General features: G+C 36.7%; 2 protein-coding genes across 3 annotated transcripts; one reads left to right on the top strand and one right to left on the bottom strand.

Moving 5' to 3' along the window:
* Positions 1 to 1,422: 1,422 nt before the first annotated feature.
* On the top strand, positions 1,423 to 6,624 carry pjvk (pejvakin). Its single transcript, XM_082136623.1, has 6 exons — positions 1,423 to 1,747; positions 2,363 to 2,558; positions 3,481 to 3,622; positions 3,712 to 3,829; positions 5,096 to 5,239; positions 5,332 to 6,624. Exons 1-6 carry the CDS (start codon positions 1,537 to 1,539, stop codon positions 5,631 to 5,633), a joined length of 1,113 nt encoding a protein of 370 aa, XP_081992749.1. The 5' UTR covers positions 1,423 to 1,536; the 3' UTR covers positions 5,634 to 6,624.
* A 2,040-nt stretch (positions 6,625 to 8,664) lies between these two features.
* On the bottom strand, positions 8,665 to 18,591 carry senp2 (SUMO specific peptidase 2). Of its 2 annotated transcripts, none has more exons than XM_082136621.1 (17): positions 18,109 to 18,591; positions 17,525 to 17,580; positions 17,297 to 17,403; positions 17,116 to 17,194; positions 16,843 to 16,927; positions 16,203 to 16,362; positions 16,015 to 16,121; positions 15,847 to 15,935; positions 15,615 to 15,672; positions 15,441 to 15,519; positions 14,662 to 14,808; positions 14,039 to 14,170; positions 11,969 to 12,175; positions 11,653 to 11,732; positions 11,374 to 11,458; positions 10,170 to 10,265; positions 8,665 to 10,077 (listed from the first exon to the last, which is right to left on the bottom strand). In XM_082136621.1, the coding sequence occupies exons 1-17, from the start codon at positions 18,270 to 18,272 to the stop codon at positions 10,012 to 10,014; spliced, it is 1,797 nt and encodes a 598-aa protein (XP_081992747.1). In that variant the 5' UTR covers positions 18,273 to 18,591; the 3' UTR covers positions 8,665 to 10,011. The 2 variants fall into 2 exon arrangements, with proteins under 2 accessions (XP_081992747.1, XP_081992748.1); XM_082136622.1 differs by having other exon boundaries at positions 16,203 to 16,359; positions 18,109 to 18,590.
* Between the last annotated feature and the right edge of the window lie 188 nt (positions 18,592 to 18,779).

The raw sequence follows: 18,779 nt of genomic DNA on the forward strand, positions 1-18,779 counted from the left end.
ACCTTATCGTCATAATTGCCTGAGTAACAGGGTGACTTCAGGATGTTCTTGGCTGGCCTCACAAAGTATTACTGTACATGCGTACATAGACTGTGTTCTATAAACAACTCTTTACAAAAGCTCTTTTTTCCCATTAATGTTTTACCAGTGTGCCTTCAACAGTAACGGACCTCAGTTCTCTCCAGCCATCAGTGGACATAAAGAGGAGCCACATGAGGTCATGAGTGAGTGAGCCGTTCCGTAAATATTCTAGCCAAATGAGCCTTGGACACTGCAGTATAGACATATTCTAACAAATTACTTTATGCAGACTCAAAAGTGCACTTTCTTTTCACAGTAGAAAGTATCCACATGTTTTGTTAGTGTAGGCAAAGGAATCTTGGTTCAGTTACGAGGTGAGAAACACCTTTTAGTTGTTTTTAACCACAGTTTATTTCACCATCTGTGAATCACTGCAAACATTTAACTTGTCCTAAAAATGGACATTACACATCATCACAGATTGTAAATTTACCAAAACAAGTTAAACTCAAAGAAGAAGTTGCTAGGCTATATTCTGGTAAAACATAACATATGATTTATCTCTTACATGTTGTTTCTGTGCTACTTTGAAGTAAAACTTCTCTCACTGAAGCTGACAGTATATGTAACAAGGAATAACTGAAACAAAACAAAACAAATGGTAACACTTTACAATAATTTCTTAACATTAGTTAATGCATTGACTAACAACAATGCGAAAATATAACTGCTAAGGTATTTATTAATCTTTGTTAATATTAGTTAATAAAAATAGGCCTACAACTGTTCATTGTTCATGTTAGCTCAGGTTAATTAAATATGATTATCATACAACTTTTGATTTTAATTAGCCCTGTATTAGAAATGTTGAAATTAACGAACTAAAATGACTAAATGGTTTAGAAGTAGGCTATTTTTCATTGTTAGTTCATTCATGTTAACTAGTTAACTAAAGTTAACGAATAGAAATGTATTGGGTTAAGGGTTGCCAGTAAAATAAAGTGTTCATAATTAACCACAAATATTCTTCGAGTAAACTAGTTTGACCTTATTATGCTATACAAAAGAAGGTAATCAGATATGCAGTGCGGTCTAATGTATAAACTTAAACCTCAAGTTAAGTTTATATGTTCAAATTACAAGCAATAGATAAACTACAGAATATTTAAGATAGGCTAATTATATTCTGTTTGCAAATTAAGTGAAGCAATAATGAACAAGCATTAATAAGGTCATTATTCTCACTTTAAACTCTGGAGGGAGTTACTTATTATAACAGAAGTGATGGTGTCAGGTCTATTTTTTTAACCCGATAAGACACTACACATATGGCAAAGAACATCCTGATCAGCTTACAACCCCTTTATTATTTATGATCTGGTTGGACAAACCCTAGCAGCACCTCTTCAATATCATTTGGCGATGTTTCCACACAGCCAGTACCAAGTCAAAGTCAGACCACTGTGAATGAACATAGAAAGAAACGAAATGCTCAAGCTGCGGTGAACTACAGTCATGTTTGCGGCAGCAACTAAGAACTTTGTGAAGCAGGTGGGGAACACTGGACGGCTGGTCCCTGTGCCCAGTCTAAGTGAAGCGGACCGATATCAACCCCTCAGCCTGGTGACGAGGAAGAGGAGACGACATTTCTGGAAGAAGACCAAATATGCCACAACCCCCTTCTCCCTGAAAGACATACTCGTGGGAGAGAAAGAGATCACAGCAGGTGAGGAAGAAATGTTTCATAATTTGAAATCAATTAAAATAACTTGATGGGTATAGGCCTACTAGATGAACAAACACTTGATTATCATGCCTTCAATTTGACATTCATAAAGTATTGTATGTGCATCGTTGCGTAATTTGTACAAAATGCATAAAAACAGTTATTATATAATGTGTATCGAAATTGTTTAGCATTTTATGCGTTAGGTTATAAATGAAGGTAGTTTCACATTAAAGGGATAGTGCACCCACAAATGAAAATTCTGTCATCATTTACTCACCCTCAAGTTGTTCTAAACCTGTATGATTTTTTTTCTTCTTCTACTGAACACAAAATAAGATATTTAGAAAAATATGGGTAACCAAACATTTGATTGACTTCCGTAGTATGGAAAGAAAATACTATGGAAGTCAGTGGGGCCCATCAACTGTTTGGTTATTAACATTCTTTAAAATATCTTCTTTTGTGTTCAGCAGTAGAAAGAAATTCATACAGGTTTGGAACAACTTGAGGGTGAGTATATGATAACAGAATTTTCCTTTTTGGGTGAACTATCCCTTTAAGTGCATATTGTGTAAGTGATATCAAGGGAGTGTATTTCTCTCTGGTTGACAGGGGTCTCCTCATATCAGCTCTTGAACTATGAAGACAAGTCTGATGTTTCCCTAAATGGGCGTTTGGGCAATCATCTGATCCACGAGGTGGGAGTAAACGTGAGTGGTTCAGACTCTGTGGCGGTAAAGGCCTCATTTGGAATTGTGACCAAGCATGAGGTGGAGGTTCCTACATTACTCAGGGAGCTCAATGCAAGGTAAAGGACACATTGTGTATATATTTTTATACAGTTAGACAGTTCCGCACCTCAAAATTGGATGAGAGCTGATATTTAGTCTAGCAGCACTAGGACTTGTCACTGTATCACTCACTTTTTGCACGTCACAGACAGGCTGTCAGTCTGTGCATTTAGTGAAGATTTTTAAAGTGATTATTTTTACAGGTTACATTGTTATGGAAGTACAGTATGTGTGACAAATAACTGTATTTATAAGTGAGTCAGAATCATTCACTTAACCGATTCATTCAAAAACATTAATTCAGGAACAAAATACAAATGTAATGCGCAAAGGTTGATTTTGCTTTGACTCAATCAGGAACTATTTTCATTGGTATAGCAAAAACTAAGGAGCCCCTAAGGGGACATGGTGATGGGAAACTTATGCCTTGACTCCTGAAAAATATTGTGTTTGCTTGCAAAATTGTGCATTCCTCCAAAAAAAACAAAAAAACATTTGGTAACAAAACTTTTGCGTTCTCTCGCAAAATGATTGCATTCCCCCGGAAAATTAGACCTTTGTGTTGAACACTTACAAAATGTTTGTGTTCCTCTGAAAAATGTACCCTTTCTCACAAAACATTTGCATTTTCTCACAAACCTATTGAATTCCCCTGAGAAACTTTGCCCTTCATTCATAAAAGCATTGAAATATAGTTTTTCCTCCCATATCATATTATTTCCATCATCATGTCCCTAAGGGGCTTCATAAATATTGACAAAATAACAGTCATAATTGGGTCTCAAATTTAAGTTTACTGATAAGTTATTTCAGCGGCTGTGATTATTTGTGGCAGCACTCTTGCTCATGTACTTAGATTAAATGAATCAATACATTCTCACATTCTTTTTCTCACAAATTTTTCTGTCTATTCTCCTCTCATTTCTTTTTGAATATCAGGAAAGTGGACATTGATCACTGTTTGATCCGTCAGTCCAAAGAGAATGGACGCACTGTCCTGTGCATTGTCATGGAGAGTATTCGCACCACACGACAGTGTTCCCTCACCGTCCACGCTGGAATGCGTGGAACGACCATGAGGGTAAACTAATGCAATTGTACCCCCGGGCCAAACTATATACGTGGCTGTGAAATCTGCTGTTCTCTGATGCTTTCTATTATCCCACACAGTTCCAGATAGATGACGGTCGAAATCCTAAAGGGCGAGATAAAGCCATTGTTATTCCAGCGCACACGACCATAGCATTCAGTGTGCTCGAGCTTTATGTGCGTCTCGATGGACGTCTTGGTAAGCATTAAATGACTGCATAATTCAAGTAATGTAGTCAAATTCTGACTCTATCATTCTATTTACACTAAAATACAAAAGTTTGGGGTCAGTAAGATTTCTTTTAAAAAACTTCTATTCAGCAAAGGATTCATTCAATTGATCAAAAATGACACTAAAGATATTTATAAGAAGAACCCTAAAAGGACATGGTGGTGGAAATAGCCTATGGGATGGGAGGAAAAATATATTTCAACGTTTTTGCGTTGTCTCGCAATAATTTTGCGATCCTCCAAGAAACTTTGCATGAGCTCACAAAACTACGGAGCCCCTAAAGGGACTTATGGAGGTGGAAAAAATTTGAGATAGGATGACAAATAATAAGTCAATGCTTTTGCGTTCTCTCACAAATGTTTTGCGTTCCCCCGAGAAACTTTGTGTTCGCTCGCAAAACGTTTTGCGTTCCCACGAGAAACTTTGTGTTTGCTCGTCGACCTTTTGAGCTCTTTTCTCTGCAGAACGCAAACGTTTTTGCGAGGGAACACAAAAGCATTGACAAATATTTTTTCCTCCATCTCATATTTTGATTCCTTCATATGTCCCTTTAGGGGCTTCGTACAAAAGTTTTGCGCAAACTCAAAATTTCTTGGGGGAACGCAAACATTTTGCGAACGAATGCAAAGTTCAAAACATTTGTGAGAGAACGCACTGACGTATAATTTTTCCTTCCATCTCATATTTTTTTCTTCACTATGTCCTTTTAGACGCTCCGTACATAATGTTACAAAAGATTTATATTTCAAATACATGCTGTTCTTTTGAACTTTCCATTCATTGAAGAATCCTGAAAAAATGTATCACGGTTTCCACAAAAAGAGCAGCACAACTATTTTCAACACTGATAATGTTTCTCGAGCAATGATTTCTGAAGGAAAAACTTAAAACTGGAGTAATTCAGCTTTGTAATCACAGGAATAAATTACATTTTAAAATATATTACAAAAGAAACCAGTTATTTAAATAGTAATAATATTTCACAGTATTACTGTTTTATTGTATTTTTGATCAAATGAATGCTCATTCAAGTCTTGGTGAGACTTTCAAAAACATTAAAAAATCTTACTGACACCAAACTTTTGGGTGTATATCTATGGAGTTATACTGTATATGAATCATAGATGTTTTTTAGATTTAAACATTTTCAGAAATTAGTTGATTTTCAGATTCAAGTAGAGTCTCCATCTGTTTTTTTATTTAACTAATGGCCTTTAATGTAACTTTGGTCAGACATATGTGTAGCACCAGAGTCAATGGGAGGGTTTGAGAGGGAACAGATACGTGACCAGCTCGGGGGATTCATTGGCCGCTTTTCCTTTGGAAGACTCAGGAGATTCCTGTCGGGAATCATCTATGGGAATCCTTTCAGAGCAGGTGATATAATTTCTGTTGTCAAATATATCTGTAAAATTTAAAAAAATCTTGAAGAAGTGTTCCAAATATGACTTGATTTATGCTTGCTGTAGATGACAGGACATTTGAAGAGCTCACTCACTCTGATATGTACATGGACGATGTCGTGACGGACTACTACGAGAAGGCCGCCAGCATGACTGACCTGTCCACGGCCTACCTGCGGGATGAGAAGCACATACGTGTAAATCTGCTCAACCATAACATACCTAAAGGACCGTGCGCCCTGTGTGGCATGGGGCATCAGAAGCGCGAGACTGTCTATGGCTGCCTGGAATGCTCTTCGGGGGGACACAAATACGTCCGCCTCCACGCTGTACCATGTTTTGACCTCTGGCACAAAAGTTTGAGGTGAGAAATGGCTTGGAGGAACTCCCAGGGTGATTTTCACGCAGACCTTGTGCAATATGACCACAAGATGTAAAACCATCATCTTTAATTTCAGAAAAACCCAAGAATGTTCTTTGCTCAGTGTTAGTGGCACTGACATTGTAAACCAATGATTTGTAACCCAACAAATGATTGTAAACCAACAAATTCGAAAGATTTTGACCTTAATCTGATTATTTATTACGTGATTAGTTTAATGGTTTATGTATTTTTTCCTTGTTTTGTCACAAATTCAGCTGTTTGAATGAGAGGATATTATTATACCCGTTGCATCTTAATTGTTAAATAATAATTAGGTCACACTTTACATTACATTACATTCTTTATAGGCATCTATATGTTCCATATAGAATCTTTAACATCCAAGGAACCTTTCCATTGCACAAAAGGTTCTTTATAATGGTAAAGCAGTTCTTTAAGAGGCGTTTACATGACACAATTTTCAACAACAAACCCTCCCAGAAAACCTCTTGAGCGTTTTGGCCATTCATCTGCGTTTTGGGGGCCTGAAAATGGAAACTTTTGAAATGGGAAATTTGTTGAAAATTATACCGTTATCTTCTCTGTGTAAACTACAAAAACACGAATTTGTGAAAAAGGCAAAGCCATTTGAAGGCAAGCCTGCAACCTTAGCCGTAAAAAGCTTAATGCCTGCTAATGCTGCAGTACTCAGGGAAGGAGACAAGAAGCCGTTTTTTTTAATGGATGTCAATGGAGGAGAGGCTTCACTACGCTAAATAAATCGCTTTTGTGAGGAAATAGCTTATCGACGGCCATTGGCTAATTTTTTACATGTTTGCTCTAAAACATTCATTTTGGATTGATCTATTTTTAAAGTTTACACCCCAAAAAAAGAGAAGTCACGGACAGTTGTGCAACAGGTATGATTCAGTTTATGGCACTTCTCATTTATTTCTATGGTATTCGCAAACAGTGATTAACTGTCGCACAACTGATTATCAAGGCACACGTAATTTAAGTTACGCTTTTACACATTGCGCTTTTTCCAATGGTAGAGCCTTGAACCGACGATCTCTGGAGAACGTTAATGTCATACACGTGTATTACGTAATCAGTCAATAGGCGGTGTGCTTTCTTACAAAGTTACATGGCCAACTACTGGCCTGGCATGCATAATACAGTATTTTATTTATCATTTTCACATATCCATGTGAACGGGGAACGCCTGTACGCAAAAAAAACGCTTCCATTTTTAGTACATCGTTGTCATGTTAACCTTCTCTAAGATTATTAAAAAGGTTTTCACCATAATAATAATATTAAAAAAAAAATTTACTGAAAGGTTCTTTGGGGACCCAAAATTGGTTCCTCTTTGGCATTGCTGCAGAAATGCCCTTTTGGAACATTTATTTTTAACAGTGTATGTCTTTAACTACTATATATTTACATAATTAGGTACAATGTACTTATTGTGTTCATGTTGCATTGCAAAACACTTTGACTGCTATTGCGGTGGGATACTGGTAAAGTTATGGGCAGGTTTGGTGGTATGGTTAGGTTTAAGGGAAGGGTCAACAGTGTAATTATAGATGTAATTACATGCAGGTATTTTTTTAAATATAATACAATGTAAAAACATGTAATAACTGCATTGTATCGAATGATTAATTTAAATGTTAGTACATAGTACTTACAGCTACTTAATATAAAGTGGGACCAATAATTATTATCTATACTGAAACATTTTGAGTTTCATAATTGTAAGACAGAAAAACACATAATACAGTATATCAATAATACAAACGGAAAGAGACTGATCTTAGACACAAAACCTGGTGCTAAATTATGTATTGCATTGTTTACATATTGTCAGTAATGTTCATTTATATCAGTTTTGAAATGGCGCTTCTTACCCATCCAGATACAAATGGGCAAGAAAAGAGATACGTTAGGGCAAAAAGCTAGGGCAGATATTAGTTTCATCACGTACAGACCATCTGCTGTGTTTTCGAACACACTGGGCCATCTAAATAATTCAGGCCATCAATAAATTAGCCTGTAGATCACGTGATGGCAGAGCAGGAAGTGCATCACTGACAGTTGTCTCCTGTGAACATTACACCATGGAACTGTTTCCAGATAGTGTGTGAAGTGAGGGCAAGGATAGTGCAAGGTTACATTTGTGTGCTTATTTGACACCTGGTGGCCCTACTGGTTAGAATAGTGTAATGGATGGGGAAAAATATAGGCCTACTTTAAACTGTTGATTGTATAGCACACATAAAAAGACTGCCTCCACAAACTCATGTGCTGCCTGTTCTTATCTGTTTACAATGTTTACAATAATAAGAATTAAAAAATGATTTAAAATGTTAAAGTGAATATTACACTATTAAATAAATATAAATGAAAAGTTTGGAGTTGATATGTTTTTTTTTAATGTTTTTAGAAGTCTCTTCTGCTCACTAAGGATGCTTTTATTTTATTAAAAATACAAGAAAAACAGTAATATTGTCAAACATTATTACAAGTTAAAATATCTGTTTTCTGTTCATATATATTTTAAAATGTAATGTATTCTGGTGATTTCTGAAGCTGAATTTTCAGCATTAATACTCCAGTCACATGATCCTTCAGAAATCATTGTAATTTACAGATTTGGCTCAAGAAACATTTCTTATCAATGTTGAAAACAGTTGCTTACTAATTTTGTGGAAACTGGATAAAATAGCAGCATTTACTTGAAATAGAAATCTTTTAGTAACAAAATAAGTGTTTTTTTTTTATGCATCCATGTGGAACAAGAGTGAACAAAAATGACACCTGTAAGACACCATTAGCTCACCATATGTAACTAAATTGCAAATCAAAACATTAATACAGTTCTTTCACTGCACGTGCTTTGATTACCATCTGAACATAAAACAGTAGCAACTATTAGAAGATCTTCTGAATTATGTTGCAGTTGTAGTGACTTCTTGTGACAGGAATTTGACTTTACTTGCTGTATTAGTGTGACTAAGACAGATGACATGTTTCTTTTTCACTTCTTTATTACTTACAAAAATAAGTACCAACACTCTGCATTAATGACAAAAACATATGCAGTGGGGCCTTTTCATTTTCTATATTAAAGCTTGCATCAGAACTCACTCACTGCCAATCGAAACGCTCTCCATTCTCACAAACAATTCCACTTCAGGATATGCACTCAAGCTCAAACCAAATCAGAAGAGCCACATATACGAACAAATAAATATAGACCTTTTTTCTTCTTTTACACTTCAAGTCAGAATTAAAGCACTTTTTGATCCTGTATTACTGGATGAGAGAGGAATATTGCAGAAATTAACCACAGAAATGTCAGTTTGGCACAACTTCACTGCTCCACAGTTCCAGTTCAATAAGAATGTCTAATACAGCCATTGGGATTATGAATATAGCATTTAGAATCAGAAAAATGAGACCAATGCATTCCCCCTCCCCATCATCTAGCTCTGGTTTTTACTTGTGTTAAGCTCTGTTGCTTCCCCACACACAAAAAAACAAGCATGTCGGATGCTCCAGCAAGAGATGTAAAGCCAAAATATTCAACATTTCTATTTTACGGCTTTCAAATATGAGATGCACCCGGATCAAGGCACTTGGAGGCCAGGACTGTGTAGAGACACAAAAGAAACAAAACAGATCCACTGAATACTGTTGCTTTCAGTGCAAGTACCATCATCATATCATCATGCACATTAAACCTTGCTAGTAAGATGCTCTGAGACTAATGGGTACGATTGTTGGTTTTTAAACAAGTCTTGACATACTAAGCTGACATAACTGAATATCATTCAAACTAAATAAATATATTTATTATTCCTTATTAATCCAAATAGAATGTAAAAAGATATATGTTAATGCTAAAACATCCCCATGCTAAGAAACTCTGAAAGCTTATTGAGAATAAAGTTCATTTTGTTTTAACCCCCCCATCGTAACATCAACAGCTACTTCTGTGAGTTGGGAACTGCTCACAGTATAACCAGTAGGGGGCGATAAGACTACATTCTTGGAATGAAACGATTCCAGCCTCACAAAAACAACTGCTAATGAGGCTTCCACCTGCTCAAATCTATTCACACCCCAGTCCAGTGTTCTGCTCCTTGAACCATATTTGCGCTTCTAGTGTTTGGATTAATACAGCAGGGGTTGGTTATTTGTGCAAACAAAACTGTCCGAGAACCAGCAATCCAGTCTGTTAAAAGAATTGGGTGGAATTTTGCAACAGGCCAATATAAAGCCAAAAGTCTCTAGAAAAGAGCAGGAGGGACAGACATATAATGATCCTGTGCTTTGGTCATTCTGATTCAGTCAGTACGACATTCCCAACACTCCTACTGCAGCAGCTTTTGGTTGAGGATCTCCCAGATCATAACTTTCCTGAAATACGGCATATGATTCTAGAGAGAGAAAGAATAAATAGTAAATCTAATTCTGCAATAATTATACATAAGTATATACAGGTAATTGTGTGGGTGTAAATAAGCAGTACCTGTCTGAATGTGAGGTTGCGTCCTCTGGAGATATAGTCAGCATATTTGCATACGAACACACCACAATCACTACCATTCTTCTGCTGAGGGATCTCCTACAAACAATAATTAGAAATGAGCTTATAGTGCAAGTTTCATTCCTGACCCAGAATGAAACACTTCTACAGCTGTCAAATTAAACTCTTGAACTTTGAATTCGGGTTGCATTTGAGTGCAAAAATAGTGTTTGGCAAACACAAAACCGAATGCAGACTTATACATGATGTCTGCAGACGATAACTCAGTGCCGTTTTGTTTAAATTTATTTGTTGCACCCTCTTGTGGGCTGATGTGACAACATTGATTAAAAAAATATGATCACTGAGTTCTTGTTACTTTTACCCTAAAATAATATTAAATTCATTTAGAATTTTGGTAATATTTAAGTAAAAACTTTAAAATACATTTTCTCAGTCATGCTGACAGGTGTGTTCAAACTTGTAGTTGGTTCTCTTGGTCCAGACCAAAAAAGAAAATAATACATTTAGTCCTGGTTCGCTTAGCGGTAACACTGTCATTTTAAAGACCGAACCTAAAGTAAAAAAAACAAACAAAAAAGGCTTTTATGAACTATATTTTTTACCGAACATCCAATACAATGCTGAGTTCTGACCTAAACGCGCTTGTCGTATGTGCGTACCTACATATCATGGCATGTTTACCAGCTGAGAATTCACGAAGAGCTTATACAATGTGTAAAGGAGTCAAAACAGCTCCAGGAATTCTTCAATTTTACACAAATGAAGATCTGCTGCAAGGAGATGCCGTTTCCAATGGCTGTACTGAACTGATAGGCAACATACATCCTACGCCGTGAAGAGAGAATTCTTGAGCACTCTGTCCTTTTTAGGGTCACATCTTGTGACATCACACCCTGTTTTTGGTTTGTTTAGATGTCTTTGGTCCGTCATATATCAGTCGAACCACACCACAGTTCGCTTGGAAGCGGACTGAGACTTACCTTTTCAGGGGTCTCAGTCTGCTTGTTTGGTGCGCACCAGGTTTTAAACAGCAGTGTCCACACTTTTTCAAAGGAACTGCACTAACAGAGCAATTGCACCAGTTAATTTTAATCAAACCAAACTTTCCAAGTGTGAACACACCCTTACAATCTTCTTATAGGATTTAATGAAATTAATGTTATGTAATTATACAACTGCTTACAGAAGGTCGTAAACTGCTCAAGGTCCATTTTGACATGTCCAAATCTTTTCCCTTTTTCACCTTGAACTCTTCTTTTAGATAAAGCCTGATAGACAGATGCAGTCATTAGGTTAATATAAATGTGTACAGTCGCCTGTGAAAAACAAACTATGAGCACAAACTTTAACATGGATACATTTAACCTCATCAGCACAATTACACAAACTTATTTTAACTGCAAAATGCTTGTCTTAAAAATATAAGCATTGAAGTATAATGCTCCACAACATTATCACTTACAGAATCATGTTGCAGATGTCATCATGCCGTTGACCCATGGAGTCGTAAGATAGTACAGATTTCGTTTTTAAGTCAACAACCTACCGTGGAAAAAGGGGGAAACATTACACACAAATCTAAACGTCATCACACAAATTAAATAAAAGCTAATAAAATATTCAAATCAACCAGCCAATCAACAGTCCTGTAAAACTATTCATCAGGCACCAAACAGTGAAAGCTTGTGTGTCCTTTTCATTGTGCCGCAAAAGACTGCTACTGTTAATATAAGGGTTTCTAATGTTTGAACCCATGATAGTTATGGTTAAATACTCACAGCAAGGGACCAGTGAACACCCAGGTGAAGAGGCACCAGAATGATGTCATACAGGAAGAGGTCTACAGCCTTAGTCCAGCGCCGTACTGAAGCATGTCCACCGCCATGCAATTTGGGAAAGAGGAAAGTACTGAAAGAGTAGACCTTCCTGCCTCCTACTTCCTGCTCACTGCGGGACATCACGAGATTCATGTAGAAGTTGATCACCTGAGAGCGACAGGGTTACATGTTTAATCAAAGGTAATGTTTCATAAGAACTTTCAGATTATGTCTATCATTATGTGTCATATTAGAGGTCAGGTCTGACCTGCATTTTGATTTATGAGTATGACAGACATCAATTATGGAAAAAACATGTTATGGCCAATAACCGATAAGTGGCTGAATAAATTCTATACTATTTTGCCTAAATGAAAATGCTATTAAATACATTTAAAATGTAACAATATAGGCTAAATTCTAGAATATTGATTCTAAAATTTGCTAAAGATTACATTTAACAAATTAATTTAGTACAGTTTAATCAATTTACTACTGTTTCTAAGTTTTGGCGAACATTAGATGATGGCAAAAGTATTGTAAAAATAGATGGGGGATATAGAGGATAATATCCATTATCAGCTGATGACTGTAATGTTACCAATATACGGTGCAGGGAACTACACTGAGACCAAAATGGTCGCATATGCGACCTTTTGAAATGCCATTGCGACCACATTTTTTAATGGGTCGCAAATGTATCACTGATTATTTTTGTACCTATGTTTTAGGCAATATTCTATGATTTACTATGAGCATTTATTAAAACAGAAATGTGTATTTTAAAAATACGTTTTATAACGTGCTCTGAGCATTCAACACATCAAGTTGGCTTCAGCCGCGCGACCGTTACTTAGATTAAAACGTACCATTGTATCTGTTGCGCGAGCTCTCTCTCTCTCACACAAATACGGACGCGCGCGCACACAGAGAGAGAAGATAATTGTAAAATGAAAATTGACGGGCTATAGTTTGAATTTTGTTCTTGCTTGTTTTTTTTCTGTCAAAATGTCGGAAAGCATTTTGTATTATCCATCCGTGTTTTTAAAATTCGTTAAATGACGGACGTTTTACAACACAGCCCTCGTTATATGTCGCATTCGTCTAACTTAGCCTACTTGATATTATTTTTAGAATAAGTGATTCGTTATGCTATTATTGGACTCCTGTCTATTCATTGTCAACTGTTTTCTATAAATATGTTTGTACTGGCTAACATTTATGCAGCTAATGCGTGTCCTGTTTAAAATGTGCAATGTTCAAATGCAAAGACAGCACGTCACAAATAGAAGCCCTTTTCCCTGTGGTATTTAGTATCATATTTGGTTATTGGAATAATAAATTAAGTAGCCTATCTTTATTGTAGGCTACACCTGTTTTTTTGTTGTTGTTTTTTTTTTTACTGTTTTCTAGGGGTTTCTTAATTTTAGACAAGTTGACCAGCACACATTATATGCAATGCAGTATAATGCATGTGTGTCCTATGTGTGACATATTTTGCACACAGGTAAAGGTGCCCAACATAAGTCATTTCTAAAGTAAAAAAGAAAAAAAGAAAACATGTTTTGGAAAATATCTCTTTATTTGATTATCAGTAAATTTGTTTTCTATACAGAGATATTGGCCATAACAGCAATATTAATATCGGTTATTATCGGTGCATCACTACTTAAGAGTTCAGGAGTCTGCCCATCTGTGCCAACCATAGCATGTTGAAATCCATTTTGCACTTTATTGTGTACTGTATTTTCTATTGCAGTAAATCTATCCCAACCAATGTTAAAGAAAACAAAAACAAGGCGGCATGTGGTTTAAAAGATGGCAAGTAAAATAAAAAGCACATCTGTATGCAATACAGTTTCATTATTGTTCATTATTATCCAGAGCGGCTTACTATAAATAATTTGTGCGACCAAATCATGTTTTGCGCCAGTAACTGAAAAAGTTAGTAGCGCAAGTGCCACCAGTGGAAAAGGTTAGTGTAGTTCCCTGCGGTGCATTCCTAATAAAAGTCTTTTGAAATGACACTACCTCATCGTTGAGCCAGCTGCCTTCTTGCAGGGTTGCCAGATCCCTCTGTGTGATACGCAGTTTGAAAGCACTGCACAGAACCAGGTTTGGATCACTTTGAGCAAGAGCAGCACTCACTTCCTGCTGCATCTCCTGTTACATGATAAACAGACAAAAATGAGACTCAATCAAGAAGGAACCAATGTGACAGTGAAACAAAACTGAGAATTTGCATGCACATCATTGTTCAGTTAAGGTCTATTTTCTGATAAAGCCTTTATTCCAGAAAAAAAGGGTTTACACTTCAGATATTGAAATATCCCTGTTTATGTGGCACTCAAAGCTACCCAAGCAAAGAAATCATACTTTCTCTTTCCCCCACAATTCTCTTATTGAAGATGTTCGCTTTTGTAATTTATTGTCAGCAATTTATCACGCAGTAATGAAATGAGACCAGAAATGTAATTTAATTCATTAAAGGGTGATGTGGATTTTCACCCAAAATTGAAATATCTATCATTAATTGAAGCAACAAGAATATGTTTTTTGGGCAAAAAACAAAACAAAAATGATGAATGCTTTTCACGTGAGCACCACGATACACGCATGTGATGCTGAGGCTGATTTTTTTTTCAAACACTTACCTTGGTCAGTCTGGGAAACTCCTCACTGCGCCTTACTGAATCTGTAATCAGTTCAGATCTGGATGGTAGCAAGGGTCCTGGAGCGGCGTCTTTCTCCTTAAGATTCAACCTGGCTTCAACCTCAGCTGACAGATCCACGTCTACAGGCTAGAGAGAGGGTGAGGAAAACAGAACTACACTTATAAAACGGACTATACGACGACATTAAATACCATGTTGCATTGAAATGTGATAAAATTACAGCTACATAACACTGTTTTCAAAAAATAATTAACATCACAAATCTCCAAATTTCATTTGTAGACAGCAACACTTGCATGACATGAATAAGACACTGAAATCATTCATCTTCCAATCATTCCTTTTTTTATTTAATATTGAAAGCAGAAAAATAAATAAAAAAACAGCACCAAGAATTCAGCTTGATTTTTTGTTTTTACATTCAGGGGTAGAAATTGTATAAACAGCTTGAATATTCAATCTCTACATGTGGGCTGGAATGAAACACCCCTTTCTGCTGATTGGTCAACCAAACATCAACAGAATCATAATCATCCAAGAATCCTTACAACTGTAGCAGAGGATGACTATTTTTCTGTTGATATTTGGTTGACCAATCAGCAAAAAGGGGCGTTTCATTCCCATCTACATGCAGAGATTGAATATTCAACCTGTTCATTCATTTTCTACTTTTGAACAAAAAAAGGCACCATAAAAAAAAAATGCTTTCAATATTAAATCAAAAAACAAATAATCGGAAGATACACGGATGCACTTACAATTTTTCTTGCAGTTTGATTATCCAAGGCTCGTTGCTTGACATCACTTCCTGGTGTGCTTCGATTAACATCTATTGTTCTATAGCAGATTTAAGAATTAAAGAAATTTGAATCAGTAAATGTAGACATGGCATTTATAATCAATAATGTTTATGCAACATGTTAAAGTGTTACCTGTCTTTATTTTGCATCAGTGATACTGGCTCCCGCCACACAGACATGTTAGGGAGGGCTATTATAAAAAAAATATAATACAATCTCTTCATTAAAAGGTTAAAACCGTTTCATAGAGTTATAGGAAAACAGCACAGAAGAAAAGCAGTTTATTAGGGTAACGTTATCATCAACAGTCATTTGGGATGGGGCTCATACTGCTGGGTGTATATTAGCTGTTAATTAAGCTCACCTCTTACTGGAGCAGGTCTGCTCACATCAGTAGTGTAACTGTGGGATGTGGGTCCATTAGCCTTGTGTCCATCAAGAGGGAAATTTGAGCTAAAAATGTTTTAATAAACATAGCGTTAATTTTCTCCAGCAAAGCTACAATGATTTCAAAAGTGTTCTAAGGACTTACATTGGAGGCTTCATCCGTCCAAATGGTAATGGTTTGCTCTTTGAGTATTTCTCCGAAGCCATCTCTACTAGCTTCCTGTAATGCTCTCGATCGCTCTCTCTCAATGCCTACTCGAAATAGAAATGCTCAGGAAATCAAAGACATCGACGCACCAAGCTTCCCAGTACATCAAGATTGAGTTTTCCTACCTCCTCCACGGTCAGGCAAGGTTTGTGTGTGCGGCTCGGGTGCTCCATCTCAGGCGGTCTTGTGCTCAGCCCGTGGGTGGTGCAAGACGGCACTAGCTTCAGGGATCTGCGCATCTCCCTGCCTCTGTCCTGGCTTCCCTTGTACAGCATTGCTCCACTGCTCAAGGAGATAAATACAGACTGTTACAGAACATATAAAGGACAAATCATTTTAGTATCATCAACCTTCCAGAATATGGTTTACAGTTACAAAGCAGAAGTATTTATCTCAAGCCTTGTTTTGACACTTCTGTTAGCACATGGTTCATCTTTCATGAATGCTTCTTACTGTTTCCATTATGCATGTTTATTCATAATTGCTGAGTGTTTATTGTTTGGCTGAATTTCACTGGATGTGGGAATATTTAGAAAAGAAAAAGATCATATGTGGCTCTTTTTATATGAATAGAAGTTTTCAATCTCCCCTTTAATCATGTAAAAATGATAAACCATTTCAACTGGATATTTATTTCATCAAGAAAGATAATCATTAAAACGGTGGCAGATAATAAAAACAAAAAGATTAAAAAATATATATTAAAAAGACAAAAAAAAGCTTAAAATTGAGAAACACTTCAAAAATGGACTAAATGATACTTACTCAGGTTTACGTAAAGCCTGGACATTGTGGTGGACATTGGTTGCTGTCCTTTCTTTATTTTTAAGTCCCATTTCAATCTGTTTATCTAAATAGAGATTTAAATCATTACAAAACTGACTTGACTACGCAAGTATGAAATACGCTTTATGCGCTATCGTTTAAATGTTTGGGGACAGTATGATTTTATAGAAACTGTGATACATTTTTTTCAGGATGCTTCTATATGTAGAGAATTTCACAGATCACAAAGACATGCTGCTAGGTCACGCTCACCCATTCCGTCAATCTCAATCCATGAACTCAGGCTGTTGCTGTATATGTCATCAATACCCATAAAGGCAACATTGCCAACCTGAGGCACCAACAAGCACAAGAAACAAGACAATGTGCATGAAACCAAGGCTGTACAAACAATGCATGTTTTTGCATGTGCTTAGTGGTGATACAAACATACCTGCGTAAAGCCTTTCTGCTTTTCATGTTCGTCCTTCCAGCGGCGTCTCGAACGGAACAGCCCAGCAATCCCTGCAAAAGTCTTCTTGACAACCCTAATGATCACATCTGTTGACAGACAATGATATATTTTGGGGGGAAAAATCTTGATAGCAGATAAGTGAGAAATGTTCTGCGAAGTTGCATTAGGCAATGTTGTTTACATGGAAGATATGGTCTAAATATTTACCATGTCTTGCTCTTTTCACCTCTGGATATTCTGCCACACCATCAGCAGAGTACACACTGAAACCCAGAAGAACACTTCAAGTCAGTGCATCAGACGGATTAAGACAAAAAACCTTTAAAATAATACCGAGCATTTAAAATGAAAATCACTAAGTCTCCAGAACCAAATAGCAAGTAGCAAACTATCTCAGCTATCTCAGTAGCAAACATACAATATCCCTTGGCAAAGAACATGCACTTTTATTCATATGAATCAACAAAATAAAGACTAGCATAAAGACACAATACAAAATTATCTACACGGTTCATTGAATGACAACCAAACCTGTAATAAGACCAATTACGACAAACAGTTGTTTGCTGTGAATAGATTGTCTATTGATGAATTGTTTACATTGGACTGATTCCTGCCCCTAATAGACAACTGCTAATACTACACTGCCTATTGTTCATGTAACTTAAATGAACAAGACACAAACTAACAGCAGCCAGAACAAAGCAAGCAAACTGCGTGTTACCAAAAATAGAAAACAATACAAATTCGGTTCATTCAGAAATGAGGAATACAAAAGACTAATACTACACCTTTGATAGTTGCGTTTGGCGGGCCTGCTGTTCTCCTGCCGCTGGGTGTCTGTGCCCGCGGCTCTTGCTACACCGTTACCGTGCTCACTAGGCCAGGCTGCGGATTTCTCACCAGAAAAGGGCACGAACAGCGACGATAATCCGTCAACTATCCATTCATACATCACAAACCACCACGATGAATAAGACTCTGTTTCGTTTGTTAGTGCCAGGTCTCTATACTAAAGATTTTGGAACCAAGAAACGGACCCCCTCATGTGTTTCAATAGCCTTCCGTAGCAGTTACGCGCTTACTGCGTCACTTATTTGTCAACCGCGGGGCCCTCCCACTATCCACTGAGATTGACGTTCCATCACAAACGAAACGATGTTTTATTAAAACCGGCACACAATTTAATTACTCTTTTTTTTATCCGTATGTTCCGTGAATGTTTGATTAAATAACTGATAAACGATTAGCTGTACTGCTAAACATTTGGCGTGACAAGGAATGGAACCAATAAAAAAATTAATAAAAATGGAATGTAACCAATCAGATGCGACACTGAGCATCACATGTCTCAAAGCGGAAGAAAAATATCGAGTGGATGTGCTTTTACCTGTTGAATGTTCTATCTCTGTTAAACCTTTTACAGCAGAGAAGGCGTGTGTGTGTAGTACTTTAAACAGCA

This window comes from Leuciscus leuciscus (assembly GCF_965113295.1).
Source record: "Leuciscus leuciscus genome assembly, chromosome: 14".
Classification (NCBI taxonomy): domain Eukaryota; kingdom Metazoa; phylum Chordata; class Actinopteri; order Cypriniformes; family Leuciscidae; genus Leuciscus; species Leuciscus leuciscus.